A 23292-nucleotide genomic window follows, 5' to 3' on the forward strand; every position below is an offset into this window, starting at 1 on the left:
ATGAAATAAATAAACAAGAGAAAGTAATTAATTAGTAAGAATCAACTTATATATATAGTAAAATCATTGTATATCATTGTACATAATGACGAAACAAAAAGCTTACACACAAACAAGAAAGTTAAGAATAATCTCTTTTGTAGGAAATCTACAACGAAAATCCAACAAAGCGGTATCATCATCATCAATTGAGTCAAAAGTTCCTCATGATCCATGAGAGGAACAAAGTAATGATGAAACTAAATACTAACCCTATCATACGTACGGATCGATGTTTGTAGGCATCGATCATCACCTTCGATCTGTACATTCCTAAAATATTACGTCACTTTCCCAACATATTCCTTAGCTAGGCCTGCACAAAAGAAACTTCCAACAACAACAACATTGGCCAAATTTTCCATACCCAATTTGGAAATACTTGAGCCATATTATCTTATTATTCCCCTTACTTTCCCCTCTTGTCCTCATTGAAATCTCAATCCAATATATATAACTTATTTGACTAATATTACACAGCAACAGCAACAGCAACAACCACCACCAGAAGCTAGCTCCCCCATCACTATTTTCTCTCAAACTTTCCTTTGCTTGCATCTGAAGCTATTCGAATAAAAGATGACCCATCACCCTGGACAACCAGATTAGGAATTAGTTGTGGTGAGATTTCCCTATTATGCCCCCCCTGGTGATGATCATAGTTGATGAAAGAATTAGGATTGTAATACTCCACAAGAGCTGCGTTCTTAGGCATAGGAATATTGTTGTTATGATCATGGCCGATGCTTTGGTTCTTCGTCATCAATTGTTTGTCTTCGACAAAGGAATCCTTAATACTCGAACCACATTGTCTAGGCTGTGTTTGGTAGAAAACCTTTGAGACCACTAATTCTCCATCTTTCTCTTCTTCATTGTCGCCAAGATGGTATTGGTGCATCACCCAGTTTGTTTTCTCAGGTTTTCTTTGCCTGCCATAGTTGGTGTAGAGAACCAAGATCTTTTTGAAACCCTTTACTGTTCCACCGGCAAAGACAGGCCTGGTCTTGCCTGTTTTGTGCCATCTTGTCTCGCTTCCATCCTCATCGGTGTGGACCTTCCTTCGTTTCCTCGTCCCTGTCGTGTATGCCTTTGAAGGTCGATGAAAGAAGTGGCGAATTTGGCCGTCTTTGCTAACTCCTGCATCACCAAAATGTGAATACTTCTGATTCAAGTTTCATTGGTTGCTTGATAAAAAAGTTAGTAATCAGCATCTAGAATAACTTAGAACTACATAAAAGAAGACCCCATACGTTGAATAGTCAAACGTCATGAATTCAAATTTTGACTCTATAATTCACCTCACATTTTAATTAAATGTTACACGTATTTATCTCACCAACCAAATCGAAAACTAAAATAAAGAGAGAAAAAAGAAAGTTGTGGAATCAACTTAAAAATAGAATGGGAACAACAACAGGTTAAAGGACAATGAAGCATGAGAACATGACTATGCTTATATATATATATATATATCCTTATATATATATATATATATATATATATATATATAAGGGTAACTTGACTGAAAACTCCTGAACTTCCATCTGATTTGACAAACCTCCCCAAACTTCAAAATCTCTCAATTTAATCTCCTGAACTTTCAATTACAATCAATTTTGACCCCTCCGTCAGATTTTAAACGTTAAATGACATTTATAACATTAACTTTTTTATAAAATTTCAACTTTACCTTTAATTTCAAAACCTTTTTTTACTTAAAAAAACAAAAATCATGGATATTTTGATCTTTTTTGGTATTTCTAATAGTTAAATTTGACGGAGAGGTTCAAATTGAGAGCAATTAAAAGTTCATGAGACTAAATTGAGAAATTTTGAAGTTTAGGGAGGGTTAGTTAAATCGAGTGGAAGTTCATGAATTTTCAGTAAAGTTATCCCTAAAAAGTAAATGTGTGCGGTTAAATGTTGATAGCCTTTCGTGAAAGATTTCTTTGGTGTCATTGTAAGGCACTGATGGTTAAAGTGCTCTTTCTCATTTGTTCAATACTATTCACTTTATTTTAAAAAAAAATAACTAACATCAATTTTTTTTTTTATCACATCATTTACTTTTTACTACTATTTAAATAAATAAATAAATCATTACAACACAATTTTTTTTTTTTTTTACTTTTTCATATTATTTTTTACTTTTTTTATATCAAACATTCTTACTTTTTTTTTTTTTCTAAATCTATTTACATCGGAAAAAAGGTTAAACAAACATACCTGTGTCGTCAATGAGGCTACAGAAATGGATGTTAATGATATTGTTTACCAGTTTGTGGGATACATGCAGTAGAAAATGGGAGAATTTTATTTAGTGGATGGCCACCTGTTTTAAAGGTATATCATTTCTCTATATAGTGGTCAAACTTATGCTAGCTGCAATGGATGGGAATCCTTTACACTATGCCTAAATTGCTAGTAATTTGGACAGTCTTACAAACAAGGATTGCGGAACCTACTTGTTTTAAGCAGCTCCAACCTGCATGAGGCAAGGGCTTGGGCAATTGGATCCTACAACCCCTTTCTTTATAAAACTTTTCAAATTGCTAGCAATTCAGGTAGCTAAATGCAACAAATTCTCATCCAATTGCAACTGTGCACGTGTATGCTATCTGGGATGATAAAAATGTTAGGTTATTCTAGTGGAGAAACAAAATTGTCATGAGTATTGTTTCTAAGATAATTTATTGGAAAGGGTGAAAGTGAATTCCTTGCAAGGTATCCGATCCTTTTTTCTTTTTTTGTTAATAGGGATTTGGTTGGATCTTAGGGTTCTTTTTTCTATTATTATTATTTAATGTAATCTTTTAGTTTAGTTAGTCCTTGTAGCACTCTTAAGTACTTGTTGTTGCTTGTGTTGGCTTCCTCGTTCGGCTATTATGCCTTCTTGATTTTAGGAGATTATATTGGGGGGGCTCTATTTGTTAATGTTGAGGTTTCTTTTCAATAAATTCCTTTATATATATATTAGTTACAAACATAACAAGCATAAGTATTACTTTTCAATTGAGAAACTAGAAGATTAGGATGAAGAATAATGCTACACTTAACAATCATTTTACAACCCTATGCCACCTTAGGAGAAAAGAATTTGCTCCACTCCTCCTAGTCGGCAACAACCCCAACCCCAACCGCCACACGAGGGTGGTTAGACCATCCGATCTGGCGGCCGTGACCACCAAATGGCACACTGGGAGTGCTTGCAACTACCCTGAGGGGCTCCAGGGGTGCAATCCCCCCAAGATTTAGCCGACCATCTCATAAAAAAGGCTGGACAATTTCTCTTTTGAACTACCTTAGCAGTACCACATCAATAATATTTTTGAGAGGCTAACGTGACAGTGCCACTTCGCACTACTTCATCAAAGAGTTATAAAATACTAAAATAGCAGTAAGTGTAGCATTTTTCTTGGTTTACGTTAATTAGCACTATAAAACCCTTGTATTGGTGGTGGTGTTGAAAGTTTATTATACATACTAATCTTAATTAAGGAATGAAAGTAACATGATTTCTCTAGCTCCTTTCTTACATATTAAAAGAGAAACCGACTCCCTAACCGCAATTAATCGTGTCAGCAATCACAGCCAACTTAGGTATTTACTTATAACATACATAAATGTCCTGCTTAAGACATGTGCATGTTTTTACGTTTCTCTAAAAACGACATCTATGAATGGAGACGCAATATCCTTAAATTTATATTTGTAGTTGTCCCACAAATTTAAATTATATATATTGGCAATTAATATCCTTTTTTTTCGATAAAAAATCTTGGCAATCACTCTCAATTAGTACGTAACTTTCCTCCTTAATTCACTTTCTTAATCACAATTTATTGTGATTTATGAGATGAAAGAAACACATGCTAAATTTTTAGGGTATAACAAAAATTAATAAAGAATAATCACCTGGCAGCTTTTCAGGGTGAGTATAGCAAATTCCATTCTCTCCTTCAAGCGTCGGGATGAATTCATCAATAAGAGGATGAAGCTTCCCAGTGTCGGAAACTACCTTCGCCTCTAAATGTTCAAGAATTTCATTGTCCGTTGGATCAAACTTCACTCCGGCTGGTAGCCCCGGCAAGTCATGAATTCCGGCCTAATTGTTCACATAAATTAGAATCTAGAGATCAAGAAACATATAAAAAAATATATAAAATAATTAATTACCTGATCTTGGAATTCTATGTTATGGCCACATGATGGGCATGTTATGGTCCGAATTTCATCGGTTCTTTCAGTGAAGTTATTGTTATCTTTAGGAGTTGGCGCGATGATGTGAAGGGCCCTCTCATCGTCTGAGTCATTGCACCATGTCATCTCTTTGGATTTGCTCTCACGCCCATCCCAAAACTGGACTTTCCCTATTGTTCCCTCCACTTCTCCAAAATATAGACAACTCTATAAACATAACATACCCACATAAGAAGATTTAATAGAGATGGAGAAAATTAATTAAACACTAAGAAACAAAAAGCTAAAAAAAAAAAAAAACGGGAAGAAGAAAGATCACAAGAACATGAAGTAAAGCAAGCAAGGGTTGGGGTTGGGGTTGGGGTTAGTGTCACTTTTTTAAGCACGTTTTTTCCTTATAACCACCTTCTTGTTTTTGATGTTAGAGAAGGAATCTAGTAGTACTTCTTCCACGCTTTTATTCTTCGCTCTTTCAATGATTGATCTGGGTTCTTCTTAGCTCTTGGGAGGGCTTCAATTCCTCTGCGAGGGAGAGAGAGAGAGAGAGAGAGGGAGAGGGAGACAGAGAGAAAGGTTGCAAGAAGAACAAAGGCTATAAAAGAAGGGAAAAGAACAAGATATCTAAAAATAGTTAAAGGTTGCTTGAACGACAAGTTTGGGTATCCTTGCGTATATACGCTTGTACACAACACAAGCGAATAAAAGCACGACGTCTATCTCTCTTTGTTCGTTTTCTTTCTCCTCTTTTTTTTTTTTTCCTTTCTTCTTTTTTCTGTTGTTTTTACCATGTGTCTAAAGTCGAATGTCACGCTTATTCATTTAAAAGCTTAATTAATTAGTAAAGTTAAACCTGGCTAATGTGCAAGAGGGTATACAGCTAGAGTGGAGATGAGGCAACCTGATTCTTCTGTGGACGTTTCACCTCTTAGAGAGAGAGAGAGAGAGAGAGAGAGGGATTGTTGGGGGTGTTCGATCGGCTGCAGCGTCAACCTAGAGTACCTTTAAAGGTGTTGTAAAATTCAGACATGTACATACGAACAAACGAACATGAAAATAACACGAAGGAAATAATATTACATGTACCAACCTGTAAACCTGTATATATATTCTTGCGAATCCCTTTCTTCACGTAGACTACTTCTCATGCCAAGCAAGGAATCATCTCTCTCTCTCTCTCTCTCTCTCTGTCTCTGTGTGAGCTCGTGCTTTCAGCTGGAGATCACGGTGAAATTTGCCGTGTAGTTACGATACTTCAACTGGTTGACTGATGGTAATTTCCCCGGCACTGTCCCATTTATGCCAGACAAGACCTAATCCCACGAATACTCCTCCATTTTTCGCATCTTATGTCATATTGCACCAACACCCAAAACGCATCATCAAATATTTCCACTGGTTTTAAAATTTTAATGACTACAACAATATTAATAAAATTTTAATTAAATTATTACATACTCGTTTTTGCGGATTAAGATGGTGCCTAATATTTTATGGTCAAAATTTTGTTTTATTGCATCTAATTAGTGTACATGGTATTAGGTCATTTAAGATTTTTTCAATGTGTGAAATCTATTTTGATTACTGCATATGGTTTGTGTTTTCTTTTTTAGCAAAAAAGTAAGAACATTAACAAATAGCTTCTAACAAATAGCTTCAAACATAAATTAAATACTCACAAACTAATTTCATCTTTACGTCACATCACAACTAAAAAGCAAAAAAAAAAAAAAAATTCTAAATTTTTTTCAACATGTTCATATTAATAATTATATCTGTTAATTAAGGGCAATGGTGTAGTCATATTCATACTAAACAGATGATGTTAATTAGGATAATTAAAGATCTGATTCTTAAAAAAAAAAAAAAAAAAAAGTGTTCTATGTGATATAAGGATGAAACTATTTTTGTATTTTGGAAAAATTACAGTTTACTCCCTAAAGTTGACAGCGTTTTTCAATTCGAACACCAAAATTTCAATTTTTGCAATCCACCCCCACAAAGTTCCAATTTTTTTCAATTCAACCAATATTGTTCCAAAATTCTCATATTGACCTTAATTTTTTTTTTATTATTAAAAAAAAAAAAATTGGGGGTGCAAAAATGGCCAGATGGCGTAGCCACCCCGAATTTTTTTTATTTTTTTATTTTAATTTTTTATAAAAAAAAAAAAAAAAAAAAAAAAAAAAAAAAAAATTAGGGGCAATATGTAAAGTTTTGGATACAATTGGTCAAATTGCAAAAAATTGAAACTTTGGGGATGTGGATTGCAAAAATTGAAACTTTGGTGTTCAAATTGAAAAACGCTGTCAACTTTGGGGGAGTAAACTATAATTTTTCCTTATATTTTTTTAGGAGTATTTTGAGAAGAGAAAGCATATATATATATATATATATATATATATATATATATATATATATATATATAAGACCAAAAAAGAAAAATCAAATAATTTAACAAACGTGTCAAATTTTACTACAATTCATGAATGAGAAACCAATTAAGGTTTATATATATATATATATATATATATATATATATATATAAGACCAAAAAAAAAAAATCAAATAATTTAACAAACGGGTCAAATTTTACTACAATTCATGAATGAGAAACGAATTAAGGTTTAATTATTTAAGATGATATCAAACGTTATTTAGTTTTTACTTATTTTATAATATATAAAATATATATGAAATGTCCCCAAACATTTCTTAAGCCCACTTGCTATCTAAATAATAGTTGGAAGAATTACCGTCTGCGCGATATCCATTATCCAACGTACGTAATTGTTTGCAGCGTCCAATACGTTTCCACTCACAGTAAACGTGGCACTTTAAAATCCTAGTTTTCTTTTCTTGATGCAAAAGCATAAGACTTGTCGAGCAAGCTGAATCGCATGACAATAATCAAATCACGGCTCTAGAAAGTAAAAAAAGGATTAAACTGGTCCAATTGTAATTAGTTTTTTAATCCAGTTATGGTTTTTTTAGTCATTCTTAACTGGCATGGCCTAGATTCAGGGCCAGGCGATATATGTTTGTGAGATGTCGTTCCTCTATTGTTGGAAAGCTGGCAAGTTGCAAGTATTGAAAAGAAAACGATTGTAGACAAGAACATCTCGAGATCTATATATTTCTTGTCCCAGCCGACATGTCTTAGAGCTTCTCAGAGAAGCCACGCAACAAAAAGCTTAGGCGTTAAGCTTTGAGATTTTAAAACTTTAACGTATGGATTAGGGTTTGGACTTTGTCAAGTTGTTTTCTCATAATAGAGAGGCTCCAAGTTGTCTGTTGCTGAGTTTTGGCTTCACGTGATCATTATCCACAAACACTTTCTCTCTTTATCTCTCTCTGTCTCCGGTATATGTGTTGTATACAAACAAAATAATATTGGACTGGCTTCGTAATGCTTTTAGAGTATTTCTTTTTTAGCAAAAAATAAAGATATTAAGAAACAATTCAAAATACAGTTCAAATTAATTTTCAACACAACTAAAAAGCAAAAAGCACAGTCTAAATTATTTTATCAAACAAACCCGACCAATACTTAATTTCTTTTTCAAATCTCTCTTGCATATATATGAATCTTGTTGAAGAGTAATTTAGATGGTTAAAACATGTAATTTGATGCGAACATCATGTATTAGTTGGACAGCTAGCTCCTAACAGTTTTGTAACATTTTGGATTGGATACACCAACAGATGTTACTAGCTACTTGTAATACTATTAAGGTTGTGTTCAAATATATATATATAGGATAATGTGACAGTGTCCATCAGCCATTTTTTTAAAACTATCTTAAAGCTGATGGACAATGCCACATCAGCCACATGAGATCGACAGTGTGTAGTATATGTATAACATTTCTATTTTCTTTTCTTTTTTTCCCCTTTTAACAAGATAGTTGATTGATAATATCATACTAGCATAGTAAGACAGTGGTATATAAAATTACTCCATAAAACATTAAGTCAAATGGCAATAACTTGAAGATGATGATGGTATGGTATAATAATATTGATAGTGAGAATATCCCGATATAGCGAGTTAGGGGTCATTTGGAATAATTGTCACTGATAGTAGAGGCAGCGAAGTGAATTGCGTTTGGGAATGCGCTTGTAGTAGAGATGGAAAAGCAAGGAAATCATCGTCTAGTTGAGAAAGTTCCAGTGGCCCGGACAGTGGCCATAGACGTGATTCGTCGAAATATGCTGCAAATCTGGAAACTGATTAGGACAGTGACATTCAAAGAGTTAAAACATAGATCAGATTTGAATAGAATAAATTTTTCATTATATTTATGATATTGTTTTGTTATAGCAATATGTTCTATTTTTATTACATGGATAAAGAAGAATCATTGTTTTTTTTTAAAAAAAAAAACGCAATATTTGGTTTCACCATGACCTAAATTATGGTATTGGAAGATGAGCTTCTATGATGTTATTATAAAGGGAGATGCCTTGCAAATTGTCAATGTGGTTAAAGCGAAGCACAAAAGTTGGAGTAAGTTCGGGCATATTGTAGCTAGTATTCAAGAACATATGTGTTTACTGAGATGGTGCATGATTGAATATGTTAAAAGGGATGCAAACTCAGCAGTTCACAGTTTGGCTAGGGAAGCCATCATATATGTCATAGATAATGTTTGGCTTGAGAAAATTTCAAATTGTATCTATAGTATTATAATAAGGGAGCAAATTGCTCCTGATTGATCTATTATTCATAAATGAAGAATATCTTTGTTAAAAATAATAATAATAATAATAATAAAATGTGGTATTGGGATTGGGAAACTATAAGGCAATTGCAAGATATTTCAAATAGTTTGCAAAGGAATTCACACTGCATTAAATAGTCCTCATCGAAGTCATCGACTTGACCATACTAATGACTGGATAAAGTCGAAGAGAAATGGATAGAAATTTTCTTCAAAATAGTTTCAAAGAAATTTCCTCAAACTCATTCTAATAAATGCCAAGTGTGTTCTAACAAGGGAGATATTTGGTTTCACATGACCTAAGTTATGGTATTGAGATTGCGAAATTACAAGGCAATTGTTTACACCATTTCAAATAGTTTGTAAAGGAATCACACTGCATTAAATAGTCCTTATCGAAATCATCAACTCAACCATATTAATTACTGGTTAAAGTCGAAGAGAAATGGATAGAAATTTTCTTTAACTCATTCTAATACATGTCAAGCATCCTCTAACATGTGAGATACGAATTGAGATCCTTTAGAATTTTATTTAAATTTGAGATTATCAAATTCATAAATTTCAGTCGTTCATCTCATCTAAACGTCTAAAATAAGTCATGTTTCAGCATTTAATGAGAAAAATTAATGAGGAAGCTACCCTCAAGAAATTTAATAAGTCATATTTCCTCATTAAATGCTGAAAGATAGCTTATTTTAGACGTTTAAATGAGGTGAACGGATGAGATTTATGAATTTAAGAATCTCAAATTTAAAGAGAATTTTAGGAGATGTCAATCTGTGACACATGTTTTCTTTAATAATCATTTAATTATACCTAATATTTATTAGAGTGGGTCGAAGAAAATTTCCTCCTAATTAACTATACCCAGAGAAATTGGTGGCAAAGTTGGTGAATTTTCAGGAGGCAACATGACGTTTAGAAGTACATAGGGATTAAAGACTTAGCTGGCAAGATTGCTTTTGGAACAGCGGTGGTTGGCTAATTAACAATGTTCCAATTGTCAAGGAACACCCCATTAGTAGAAAGTTCAAAAGGCAGTCTTTTTACCCAGAAGGGGAAGCTAACCACTGGCTTCAATGGTTCCAGAAGGCCTTTAAAGAAGAAGAACATGTGATTACGTACGTACGTGGGGAAATCTTTGAACAAGAGTTTTGGGCAGATTTGGTCCGACTAATTACCAAAATTATGAAGAAGTAATATCTCACATTAAGCAATCGGGATCATTGAGGGAATTATATATATCAAAAGGAATTTGAGAAATTGGCAAATTGGGTGAGAAGTTGAAATAGAGAGAATTCTGTTCCATTTGAATGCTTATGTACCAAAAAAGTCAAAAGGATGGTCTAAGAGTTAGGAATCTAGGCGTCAAATATTTAATGCTCAGCAAATAAAAAAAATATTTTATTTTTAGACTATATTTTTAAGTGACAAATGAGAGAGTTGAACTTTGGGCCTAAGCTTCTTGTAAACGTTCCTTTCATCCTATTCTTTTTCTTCAACTTACGGTTAGGCCAGACAATGAAAGACAACATAAATAATGTCTTTTACCAATAAAGTTTGCTAAATATAAATTTGTATGCGTTTAAAGGTATGACATCTGAAAATTTGTTTCAATAATTATATATTAAAGGGAAAAATATAAAAAAGCCCCCCAAACTACCAGCCGTTTTCGATTTAGCCCCCTAATGTTCCAAAAGTGATAAAGTAACCCCCTAAACTACCAAACTATTGCATTTTGGCCATTCCGTTAGTCAAAACCGTCAGTTTGGACAGAAACTGCAAAACGACATCGTTTGTTACAGGTAAGTTACTACAATGCCCTTTTGGGAAAAATATAAAAAAGCCCCCCAAACTACCAGTCGTTTTCATTTTAGCCCCCTAATATTCAGAAAGTGATAAACTAGCCCCCAAACTACCAAACAATTGCAATTTGGCCACTCTGTTATTCATTACCGTCAAATATGATGAAAAATTTAAAACTACATCGTTTTGGCAATGGTAAGTTACCAAAATGCCATTTTTGGAAAAAAAATATCATATTAAAACAAGCAAGCAAAACGGCGCCGTTTTGCTTGAAATTAGGGTTTCCTTACACTTACCAAAATGATGCCACTTTGGTAAGTGTTAGGAATTAAAAGAAAAAACCCTAGACCCCACGCAGGTGACCCACGAAAAAACCCCCAGCCCCAGTTTATCTTTCTCCCCAAAACCGCCGGCCACCACGTCGTCTATCTCCGACAGCCTGTAAATCTTACCCATACCTCAATCTTTTTATTGTATTTCATGGTATAGCTGTCGGATCGGTGTTGTTTATCTACGAACGTGATTTTTTTGTTTGATTTCTACAATGGGTAAGAATTTTTCGGTGGCGCTTCGTAGCTAGTGGATGGTGTGGCCGGCGGTGATGGATGGTGGTGGCAGGGGCAGTCGTTTTGAGAGAAAGAGAGAGAGGGGCGTTGCGTTTTTTTCACTTGAGGGAGAAGGTTGCCGGAGATAGAACGATGTGGTGGTCGGCGGTTTGGGGGAGAGAGATAAACTGGGGTTGGGGGTTTTTTCTGCGTGGTGTCTAAGGTTTTTTCTTTTTATTCCTAACACTTATCAAAACGGCGTCGTTTTGGTAAGTGTAAGGAAACCCTAATTTCAAGCAAAACGGCGCCATTTAGCGTGCTTGTTTTAATATGATTTTTTTTTCTAAAAGGGCATTTTAGTAACTTACCATTGTCAAAACGACGTAGTTTTGAATTTTCCATCATATTTGACAGTAATGACTAACGGAGTAGCCAAATTGCAACTGTTTGGTAGTTAGGGGGCTACTTTATCACTTTCTGAACATTAGGGGGCTAAAATGAAAACGGCTGGTAGTTTGGGGGGCTTTTTTATATTTTTCTCAAAAGGGCATTGTAGTAACTTACCCGTAACAAACGACGTCGTTTTGCAGTTTCCGTCCAAACTGACGGTTTTGACTAACGGAGTGGCCAAAATGCAATAATTTGGTAGTTTGGGGGGCTACTTTATCACTTTTGGAACATTAGGGGGCTAAATCGAAAACGGCTGGTAGTTTGTGGGGCTTTTTTATATTTTTCCCTATATTAAAAATATGTTTAATGTTAGAAAAATTAATAGCTAGGTTGTCTTGTCTCCAAGGGGTAGCTCAATCGGCTGTGAGCCACGCCTCATGAAGTAGAAGTCACTAGTTCGAATTCCCTCTCCCCCTTCCCTTCTGTGGATATGTCAAAGAAAAAAATAGCTAGGTTGTCTTTCGGGGAAATAGATCTCTCCATTTGAAATGAAATTGAAAGTACCCATTTAGTGCATTTAAGAGGACAAATTTGTCCAAAAAAATTGCCCCTAAAATGTAAAGACAATATTACCCTCCTTAAATGCACTAAATAGATACTCTTCATTCATTTGAAATAAAGAGGATCCTTTTCCGTCTTTCAGCCACCCATTTTACTCAAGGTGACACGGGAGAGATCCTAACCTGATTTCCTTAAATATTACACTATAGGCCAAGTAATGCTAAACGTTCCCAATTTATATTTCTTGTATCTTTTCAATAAGAGAAGAACTTCAATTAGGTTGTGGTGTAAATTAGGTGTTTTGCACCCTTCAATTGGAAGCAAACACCTTACCTTAAAACACCAAAAAATAAATATAACCTTTCGCACAAAATAATTTTCTTTCTCTTAACAAAATATCTCATAAATAAAATACTCATCGATAAAACTAATGGAACCACCATCTTGGTTGGTTTTGGAAACTCTGATGTTAAGGGCTCAAAGGTGGGTGTAGGGTTCAGTGGTGGGTGGTGGGTGGTGGGTGGTGGGCGTTGAGCTAGAACGACTGAAAAAGTTTATGAGATTTATTTGAATTAAAGATACAATATTTTCATCTCTATTGTATTTGGTGTTTTTACTTGATGTGCCAAATTTCTATTAGAGACTGTAAAAATTGAGTTTTACACAACATTCTGATATAATAAACTCTCTTTCAGTATTGATATGATCTTAAAATACGGATGGTCTATAGCATTACTCTTTTCACTTCATGCATTATTATATATATGTTAGATACCATGTGTATAAATAATGTCTCAACAAAAATCCTAAACAAAATTCAACTTGAACTATCATTTACTATCAACAATGAAAAACAACTTACATCGATGAATTCTTATTCCAAAAATCAGCTTCCTCATCTCTAGTGGATACAATAAGTCTTGCCCGGCACGGCTCTACTACTCCATTATCCATAAGTCATCAATGAAGAATAAAAAAAAAAAAAAAAATCATAAACCCAAGTGCATGCACGAGGTATATTTGGAATGTGAACCGAATATGCCGAGCATGGAGCCATGATCAATCCCCCTCAAGCCACGTCAGCTCCGATCCCGAGCCTGTTTGGCAAATCCCCCTTCTTTTTTTCTTTTTTTTTTTAACTATTCAAACAATTTTAAAAAAAAAAATTAAGATAAAAATATTCTTATTTTTTATATCACATTATTTACGATATTTAAGACAAAAGAGTTTACCAAACGGACCCTATATCGGTGACAAAGAACATCACGACCAGGTTTGGCGGCGGGAATTAAGAAATTGAGAGGCAAAGTTGCAAGACTTTTCAACAAGATCACAAGAAGGGATTCGGAAGAGTCATTATCCAACTTATCTACTCGACAATCTTTCAGTTGGATAAAAGTGGATCTAAGAGAAATTATTTAAATATTTAACAACTTTATTACTTTTTGAAAATGTCGTGACGACTAATTGTCGCGTATTGATTGGGTAAAGTGTTGTACACGTACGAGGTGAGAAGCGTGTGAGGACAGTTGGTTGATGAGGGTTTATGAATAGGCATTTACACAACGATTACTACTGGTCTCCTAATTATTGACAGCTAGCTTCTTGTGGACAAAGAAGAAGCAGAAGAAGAAGATGCATGGCAAAAGCTATGGCGGTGTCAATAAAGGAATAGGAAAAGGTGACTTTGAGGTACTTGGGTCAATGACTCTTTTATTAGTCAAATGATTATATGGTCGTGGACCCCATGCTGCACAAATGGTGGGTTGATGATGGTAACCTGCCTGTGCTGGCTGATGCTGCTCTGAACTAAGTATGAATCAATTTATCAAACAACTGAAAGAGATTTTTTTTTTGAGTCATGTTGACGCGTAAATGACCAAATGGTCAGCATAGAATGATTTCATATTAGGTATATATACCAATGTCTCATCTTTTTATCAATTTTTTAATTTAATTTTATTTTATTTTACTTTTGGGTGCAGCTTTGAGATAGAGATAGAACAACAGAACAATACAGACAAGAAAAAAGAATAAAAACAACAACAATATCAACAAAGAAGAGAAAAACCATAGCTGCTTCATGTGCTATAAGAGTGTTTGAAAGCCCATCTTCCCAAAGAATTAATGAAAACGACAAAATGTGATGAAATCATCACTTTTCTTAAAACAATAAGTTTATAAAAAGTAATAAACTTAATTATTTAAATTTATATTCAATACTCTCTTATGTATGACATCAAATTTCTTTTTAATAGGTAAAATCTAACATATTAAATATTTTATTGAAATAGTAGGTGAATGACGGACACTGAGCTTAAACTTATATGAATGAATAAATTTAATCATTTAAATTATATTTTAACAACCGGTGGCGACCGGGAGAGCATTACTAGAAGCGATAATATACCATTTTATCTCATTACATATACTAACTAGGTTTTTTTTTTTTTTTTTAACGGAAATCTGAGTATTTCATTAATTAAATATCACGAGCATAAAGCTCTTACAGCACAAAATATGAATAAAGCTCTGCAAAAATCATAACCACATACTATGAGGTTACAAAGTCATAGATACAAACAAAAATTCTTACAATCAGGTGCTATCTATGACTTTAATCTTCCACTAACCCATGTACAAATACAGTTAAAGCGCAAATCCACTCCGAGCATACTAGATCTAAGACATGAGTAACCAAATTTCCTAACAAAATTTATTTAAACCGGCCGTGAGAAATAACTCATCACACCTAATTATTCCTCCTCACTCATGAGGGCATACAAATCTATAGAGAATAAATCTCTTAATTATTTTAAACAAAAAAGCACAAATAAACAACTAACAAGTAGTAGCAGCGGTTGGAAAAAAGATGAATGACACAACACAGTGGAATGTGGACGGATGCATAGCAGAAATGCCAAAGTTGCTGATTTGTTTGGAGAACACCTACAAACATTAAAAAAAAAAAAAAAAATTAAAAAAAAAAATTAAAAATTAAAAATTAAAAAATTAAAAAATTAAAAAATAAAAAGGAAGTAGGGTTGGGGGAGGGTAGGAGCAGGGAGTAGAAGGATCTGCCCTCACCTCCTCTCAAAACTGTTTTCTACGTACACTAACTAGTTAAATATAATTTATATATAAATAAAAATGTAAAAAGTTTATAAATATAATAAAAAAGTTTTAAATATAAAATATAATAAGTCCAGTTTCTTAGCTCACACAGCTAGGGGTGGGCACGGGTCGGGGCGGGGCGGGTATGGGCTTTTTTTCCACCCGCCCCGCACCCTGCGGGTTTTGAATTTTTCAACCCGTCACCCGAGCAAAATTAACAAAACCGCGCAGGTTCGGGTTGTGCGGGGCGGGGCGGGGCGGGTTGATGCGGGTTGTGCGGGTTGGGTTCTTCTCCTCCATTTTCGTCTCTTCTGCAGGTTTCTTGTCCTCCATTTTCAAACAAACCCTACATCAGAATACCAAGAAACAATCAAACACAACCTAACCCAACATCAAACCTATAAACAATGGAATAGAAAACCAAAAAATGATTAGATATGAATGATAAAAGATCTTTTGGTTCCCATTCATGAAAGAGGCCTAGAGAGAGAGAGAGAAAAACCTGGATCGTGGATCGTGGTCTGTGGAGTGGAGGTGGGAGCGGCGCAACAGCCAGTGATTTGAGGTGGAGCGGCGGCGCAGACGAGCAAGCAAGAGCGACGGAGAGAGAGCGAGAGCGAGAGCAAGAGAGATGGAGAGATGGAGAGAGAGCAAGAGACAAGAGGCTGAGAGAGGAAGGGAGGGAGAGAGGCGGCTGAAACTGAAAGAGAGAGTTAGGAAATTAGGTTAGGGTTTTTTTAGTTTTAATATTTTTATACTTGGGCGGGTCGGATCGGGGCGGGGCGGGTACCCGCATGAAATAAATCTCTATACCCGCAACCCGCCCCGCCCCGCACGGGTTGGAGAGATCCTACCCGAACCCGCAAAAATATGCCTAAAAACCGCTCGGGGTGGGGCGGGGCGGGTTTGCGGGGCGGTCGGGTTTTTGCCCACCCCTACACACAGCTCACACGTCACGGCCGCTAATTTGTTGTCAACAAGTCCACTTAATTAATTCACCAATCAATACTAGAATGGAGATAGAGGTTATCCCATCTATCCAAATTTAGAATTCACCGTCGATGAGGCTAGGCAAAATTAAATATAAATAAATAAATAAAATTGTTTGTAAAAAATATTAAATAAAATGAAGAACTTCACTTATACCGAAAGTATAAGCTAACAATCATAATTTAAAATTTTGAAAATATATGATATCGGTATCCTATGTTTCAACTTATTTTAATTTCATCACTTATTTGTTAAAATGCTTACAACGCATGTTTCAACCGAGTAATTCTAGAAGAACTACTTGTGTCCTACTAAGAATGATGTGGCTATTAAAATCACTCTTTGATCAAAATTCAATAATGACTAATCACAAGCCCAATAGTGATTTTAATAGCCACATCATTCTTGGTAGGACACAAGTGGGCCTCTTAGAATTACTCATTTCAGCCCCTTGATCATTATATGGGTAGATAAGGATAAATTTGAAGTTAAAGTTTTAAAAGGCATAAACTTTGAGCAATTTTTTCAAGGACAAAAATTTCTTCTAAACCAATTTAGAAAAAAATTCTAAAACCCTTTTTTTAAAAAAAAAATAATAATCCATATCAGTCTCATTCATAGAAATCATGAGCAAAAAGCTCTTACAAGCAACCATAGCCAAAGCTACAAGGTTACAAGCGTCACAGATGACGTATTAGATTCCAGACCCAAAACCAATCCACTACTAATCTACATATTTAAAAACAGATCTGTGCCAAACAGATTCAAACTAATGCATAGGTGGTACTTATTCCTCAAAACTGAGGGTAGACAAATCTCCGATCAAAACTCTTCCTCCTCGACCTGAAAGCCAAGATAACGTTCACATCTACAACCCAAAGATTTGGACCACAGCAAATAGCCTAGAGGGCATCACACATGCAGATCAAGAGGGGACAGAGCCTTATTACAAGCAAAAAAATAGGAAATAAAAGCGTACAGGGAAATAAAGGGACTAAAACAGAAATACAAATAGAATAAAACAAGAGAATCACATTAAGCAGGTAACGGCAGCCAAAAGGAAGCTGATCGAGTGCTAGCTAAAAACTGACGCGAAAGGTAGCATTGGAGCTCATCGAGGGAGGGCACGAGGAAAGACCCGACAACGGATGGTGGGCGGCAGAGCGGGCGCGAAAGAGATCGGCGTCGCACACAAAACAAACTAGGGGGAATTTGAGTGAATCCCTCAAGAGCATCACCAACAAAGTGTGACAAACAGGCAAGGCAACAAAAACAACACACCAAAATGCACGCCCAAAGACAGGCATAAAGGAAAGGAAATAAAACAACCAAAAATGAAATAAAAAAATAATAAAAAAAAAAAAAAGCAGTCGGAGAGAACCGAAATCAAACCACATCCGGAGAGACAGATCCAGTGAAAAAGGTGTGATGGGCACTGGTGGATCCAGGTAGCAAGGTGGTGGAGCACGCGTCGAGCGGTCAATCGAGTAGGGACGACATGAACCGGAGCCAAACCCGACCCAACAACAGGCGCGGCGGATGGAGAAGGGCGGAAGATCGGCCTCCAAAAAAACCCTAAAATCAGAAAAGGGGTGGAGAGGGAGGGAGAGGAAGAAAACGCTCAAAGAGCAAGGGACATCAAGTAAATAGGTTAGTTATAGGGTGAGGGGAGAAGAGGATGAGGGGTAGGAGGGGGAGAGGGAGAACATGACGGCGCTCTCTGCTAGAGATGAAACCCTAGTAGAGAGCATCTTGAGGGAGAGTTCTCCTTCATATCTTAATAAGACAATATTCTTAAACTCATTTAAAATAGTGTCAAGTATTTATAAACATTTAAAATGCACATTAAATTCTTAAGGTCATTAATAGCAGTTTACTAATTTAGACTAACATTTTAAATGTTTATAGACACTTGACACTATTTTAAATGAGTTTGAGGATATTTCTTCCAGATTGGAGTAAATTTCTGTCCTTTTTTCAATGCCTTATTTTTGTTTTTTCTCATAAGGTTTCCAACTTATATTGTAAATTTGCAAAAAACTCCTTCAACTATTTTTTTTTTTTTTTTTCGAATTTTTACTCACTAAGTCAATCAAAAAGATGTCATAAGTTCGCTCGATACATTTTCTTCTAAATGTCTAACGTCCGTCATTCAAACTCAAAACTCACCGTTTTGCTACACCAGCTTTTTCTCACCTCACTTTAAAATATTAATTTTTATTAATTTAATTTTAAAATTAAATCTAAAAAAAAAAAAAAAAAAAAAAAAAAATTGAAAGAGTGGCCAGCGGTGGGGTTGCCACCCCTGGCCACCCCCAAACCCACCATGGGGTGGCTTTGTGGCCATCCCAAACCCCCCAACGGGGTGGCTCGTGTTTGGGGGGGGGGGGGGGGGGGGGGGGGCTTGTGGGGTGGTTGCAAGCCAACCCATTGGGGGGTTTGGGGTGGCCAAGGGTGGTAGCCTCACCGCTAGCCACCCCTTCAATTTTTTTTTTTAATTTTTTTTTTTAGATTTAATTTTAAAATTAAATTAATATTTTAAAGTGATGTGAAAAAAAAGTAGACGTGGCAAAACAATGAGTTTTGAAATTGAATGAAATTTTGAAGAAAATGTAAAATAAGTGCTTATGACATCTTTTCGATTGACCTAAAGAGTAAATATTCAAAAAAACTGAGTGAGTTTTTTTATTTTCACGCATTGACTCAAGGATTTATTTGAAACTCTTTTTATAACTTGGATAACAAATAATATATGCGGTAGAATTATGGTTGTAAATAAACTTGATACATTATTTATAAAAAATAAATAAATAAACAATCTTTTGGAATTTTGCTTGCATTTCCTGAGGAAGCCTTTCAGTCCAAAAGGGCCGAGCCCGCTCAGGAGAAAACAAATAGCCACTGAATTGGGCTGGATTGGGACCTTGGGATGAACATGTGCCCAGACCATACTGGGCCATGACTCTAGCACACGAGAGAGAGAGAGAAGGGGATATTTCATATTTGAGCTCCATATTTTCAATCGCATTTATTATTCAACTGTTTCATTAAGTTTGAATTCTTCAAGTATTTTCATATCCTTTGATATATATATATATATATTTTGAAGTGAATATCCTTTGGTATTGACTAGTATATAGTATTATTGACTAGTAGTAATTTTATGAAGTTGTGTTTTTTTTTTTTTTTTCTCTCAAAATCACAATTAAAATTGTGATTTTTTTTTTTTTTTTACATGTCCAAATAAGAGGGGGAAGAGGGTTTCAAACTAGTGACCTCCGCTTCATAAGACGTGATCTCCAGCCAATTGAATACAATCAAGCTTGTGATTGATCATTATTAAATTGTAATTAAATGGTAATTTTAAAAGTCACCTCATTTTGAAATGATACAAAAGGAATTTCTAGAATTACTCATTTCTCAATTCAAACTATCAGTTTAGTGTTTGTTCCTTTTCATTTGCTAGATATAGAGTGTATTTAAAACTGCGATTTTGGTAGATAAAAAATGCAACTTTAAATCAAATCGCAAAAAAAGTATCTTTTGAGAGTGTATTTTTAAAAAATTGTGATTTGAAAACGTTAAAAATATTTTTAAAAAAAATTAGTGTTTTCTAATCGTGTAAGTAAGAGGATACATTTTTAAAAATGCATGATTTTAAAAGTTGAACTACGATTTAATATATTTTTATGTAGGAAAAAAATAAGTAAAAATGATTTCATCATAAATAATGAGCTAAATCCATTGGTGAGATCATTCCACCCACCATTGACCATCCAGGTAGTTAGACGACCTACTCATATTGTCCGACAATTTATTATCAAAACGGATAAACTACTAACAGGATTAGGATGACCACGTGTGGCTCCTCCGATCTGTCCTGCGCCCGCCTACCTCCACTCCTACCGATGTTTTGTGGTATTTTGCTCCTTTGATTTTGGCCCTCTAGTCTCCATCACCGGCGTGTGTACTTCACACTCCGGTGAATGGCTTACACTCTCCGGCCCAGAATCTCGTTCCATAGCCGATGCTGCTGAGGGGTTTTTGCTTTCTTTATTGTATTTTGCTTTGTGTCTTGTATTTTTGTTTGTTGTATTTTGTTGTTTTTTTGTGGTTATTTATCTCCTTGAACTACTCTAGTTTGATATTTTTGTGGAGATTGCTTCATCAACCGGAGATCGGTTCTCCCCTACAACAGATCCAGATGGGAATTCAGTGCCTCTCCTTCAACAGCCTCCTTTTGGAGGGTGTTGTTGTTTCAAAGTTAGTCAGATCTTTGGCTTGCTTAAAACACCACTTTGATGGTGCCATTTCTTGGTCTGTTGACCAAGATTCAGAGGACCGAGCCATTTTTTGGCACATTTTCTATTTGTTTGTATTTTCTGCATTGTATTACTGATTTGGGTTTGTTGTTGGGGAGCCCAACTCTTTTTCGGTTTTTTGATTCATGTATCATTTCCTTATTTAATTTGCTTAGACAAAAAAAAAAAAAAAAAACATGATTAGGATGACAAATTAATTTAATTTGCTGTGTTGAATTTAGAGCATTTCTATGCTATTTTAGCTATATATATTAGCTACTGTTTTTTCAATATAAATTCTAACAAATTATCCATTCTAGTGTCTACTTTCTTTAATTATTATTTTTCAATGTGCTAAATGGATAGAGGAACCAATAAAAACAAAAAGTCAACTATTGACCTCAATATTATATTCACTCAACTCAATGTATTACAATGAACTTTTATAACAAACATTTTACATTGAAGCTCCCTTTAAAGCATATGTTGAAGACACCTCTTTTAACCAATAACAATTTTTGAAAGACTTTTACGTTACGATTCTAAAAGTTAAAGGTTTAACTAAATCATTATCTAAATAGCATTAGGGTTTTTAGATTGATGGTTAAGCCGTTTATCACTTCCATTCCTACATGCCACCACGGACAAAAAAAAAAAAAACCAATAATTGCATTCAAACTAATCACCTTCGAATTATAATAAGATAAGGGTCCATTTTACCTCAAAAAAACAAAACAAAAAAAAAGACATGGGTCCCTTATGGGTCACAAGTACTATACATCATGTGAACATTAGAACAGTTGTAGCCTTTGGCTAAAAAACAAAAACAAAAATCATACGTAGCCAATAGCCATATAATTATGCAGATGATTTATGTTTAATCAAAAGAGGAAGCAATGACAAGGAAATAAAGAGGTTGATTGAAAGAAAGGCATTCGGGTCCCTTTCATCACAAAAGAGATTCCCCGTTCCTCACGCAAACAAAAACATCAAAAATTCACCGTCCAAAGGACAAAGTCACCTGTTCCCACCTTTCCATTCAACTGTTCCCACAGAATACTTGTCAAACACATGCAGGACAACTCTAACATGTTGTGTTGCTCTTTCAGCCCCATAAAAGTTCATACTCTCTTAGATGATTTGATTTGATCAAAGTCAAATGCCCAAATTTTCCAATTTTTCTTCGAATATTCTGATCAGATACTTGTAGCAGCAGCAACCTTTTTAGACCAGAAGTATACTTGGCTCCGCGGACAACTTAGGAGGCACCAATTTATTAAAGAATAATGTTATTTTGTAGACTATTATACGATTATTATATAATCTTCTGAGTTTTACCGTCACATTATCAAATTGTATGACAATCGTATAACAGTTTAGCTATAAAATAGCATCTAAATTGGCTCACTTTGGAGAGGCAGTGAATCAAAAGCATACCTCCATCTCCAAACTGTTCAAAATTGCAGCCACTTGACCCATTGAAGGCCTGCTCTTCCTTGAGTTACCAACACAAGCTGAAGCAGCTTTAGCCAGTCTAACAAAAGGATTTAAATCAGAAGGAATTACGAGTCTTGGGTCCAAAAGCTCAGAAAATCTCATGTCTTTAATCAATGGCAATGCCCATTTAACAAGTAACTTTTCTTCACTTTCTAATCTCCCACTCAAAATTTCTAACAAAAGCACCCCAAAACCATAAACATCATTTTCCTTGCAAGCACCAGCCTCATCATCCACATACCCCATTAGGCCTTTCTTCTCTTGGGATGCCAAAAACGATAGCCCATAATCACTAACTCTTGCACAAAATTTCACATCAATCAAAATATTCGAGGCCTTGACACAACCATGGACAATATTCGGTGTCATACCTGTTAGTTAAAATATAAATTAAATGATTAAATTTATGATATCAGATATCATAAGCATTCAGATAAGTGGTGATTTACAATACCTTCGTGCAAGTACTCGAGCCCTCGGGCAGCGCCGGCTGCAATCTTCAAACGGTTGCTCCAATCCAACAGAGTCGCCCCATCTGGGTTTTGATGTAAATAGAAATCCAAACTTGCCATGCCAACAAACTCCATAACTATAATTCTCTCACCAGGAGCTTCTGAATAGCCTATAATTGGCACTATATGGGGGTGTTGGGCAAAAGAAAGCGACTTGATCATAGTAGAAAACCTGAATCCTGCATTACTCAACACCAGCCGTGAAAGAATCCGCTTGACGGCCACCACCACTTCTCCTTCTTCTAGTACGCCTGCATACACCGTTCCTAGGCGGCCCTGGCCGACAATTCTCCGGTGGTTGAAGCCGTCGGTGGCAGCATCGATATCCGTTAACAGGTACGCGCGAGCACAGAGCTTGATGGGAAGTGTTTCTTCAGATTCAACAGGTTTCTTTTTGCAGAAACGGTAGAGGAAAATAGTAAGAACGATGAGGGAGATTGATAGGCTAACCAGGACAAAGTAGTAAGCAATATGCGCATGAGTTTGGTTCATTTTCGATATCTTTTTGCAGGGTTTGATGGGGGATTTGAGTATGAATAAAGGAAGAGTTGGTATATATGGGAGATCAAAAGCTGGTGAGGACCAAATCAATGAGTAGAAAATAGAGGGTATC

At 35.2% G+C, this 23292-nt stretch overlaps 2 protein-coding genes across 2 annotated transcripts; both read right to left on the reverse strand.

The window, feature by feature from the left end:
- Nucleotides 1-105: 105 nt before the first annotated feature.
- LOC132168531 (NAC domain-containing protein 73) lies at nt 106-4728 on the reverse strand. Its single transcript, XM_059579524.2, has 4 exons — nt 4645-4728; nt 4216-4446; nt 3955-4144; nt 106-1176 (listed from the first exon to the last, which is right to left on the reverse strand). The coding sequence occupies exons 2-4, from the start codon at nt 4363-4365 to the stop codon at nt 566-568; spliced, it is 951 nt and encodes a 316-aa protein (XP_059435507.1). The 5' UTR covers nt 4366-4446; nt 4645-4728; the 3' UTR covers nt 106-565.
- Nucleotides 4729-21567: 16839 nt separating this feature from the next.
- On the reverse strand, nt 21568-23196 carry LOC132172163 (Protein kinase superfamily protein). The gene is made up of 2 exons (XM_059583613.2): nt 22622-23196; nt 21568-22538 (listed from the first exon to the last, which is right to left on the reverse strand). Exons 1-2 carry the CDS (start codon nt 23169-23171, stop codon nt 22096-22098), a joined length of 993 nt encoding a protein of 330 aa, XP_059439596.1. The 5' UTR covers nt 23172-23196; the 3' UTR covers nt 21568-22095.
- Nucleotides 23197-23292: the final 96 nt, after the last annotated feature.

This window comes from Corylus avellana, chromosome 1 (assembly GCF_965113065.1).
Source record: "Corylus avellana chromosome 1, dhCorAvel1.hap1.2, whole genome shotgun sequence".
Lineage (NCBI taxonomy): Eukaryota > Viridiplantae > Streptophyta > Magnoliopsida > Fagales > Betulaceae > Corylus > Corylus avellana.

Bases quoted from the DNA above. Each gene is read 5' to 3' on its own strand.
- LOC132168531 (XM_059579524.2), bottom strand. From the start codon at position 4,365: ATGACATGGTGCAATGACTCAGACGATGAGAGGGCCCTTCACATCATC. The intron at 4,145-4,215 runs GTAATTAATTAT...GTGAACAATTAG, and splicing joins ACATAGAATTCCAAGATCAG to GCCGGAATTCATGACTTGCC. The intron at 1,177-3,954 runs GTGATTATTCTT...TTGGTGATGCAG, and splicing joins TCACCCTGAAAAGCTGCCAG to GAGTTAGCAAAGACGGCCAA.
- LOC132172163 (XM_059583613.2), bottom strand. From the start codon at position 23,171: ATGAACCAAACTCATGCGCATATTGCTTACTACTTTGTCCTGGTTAGC. The intron at 22,539-22,621 runs GTATTGTAAATC...TTTAACTAACAG, and splicing joins GCTCGAGTACTTGCACGAAG to GTATGACACCGAATATTGTC.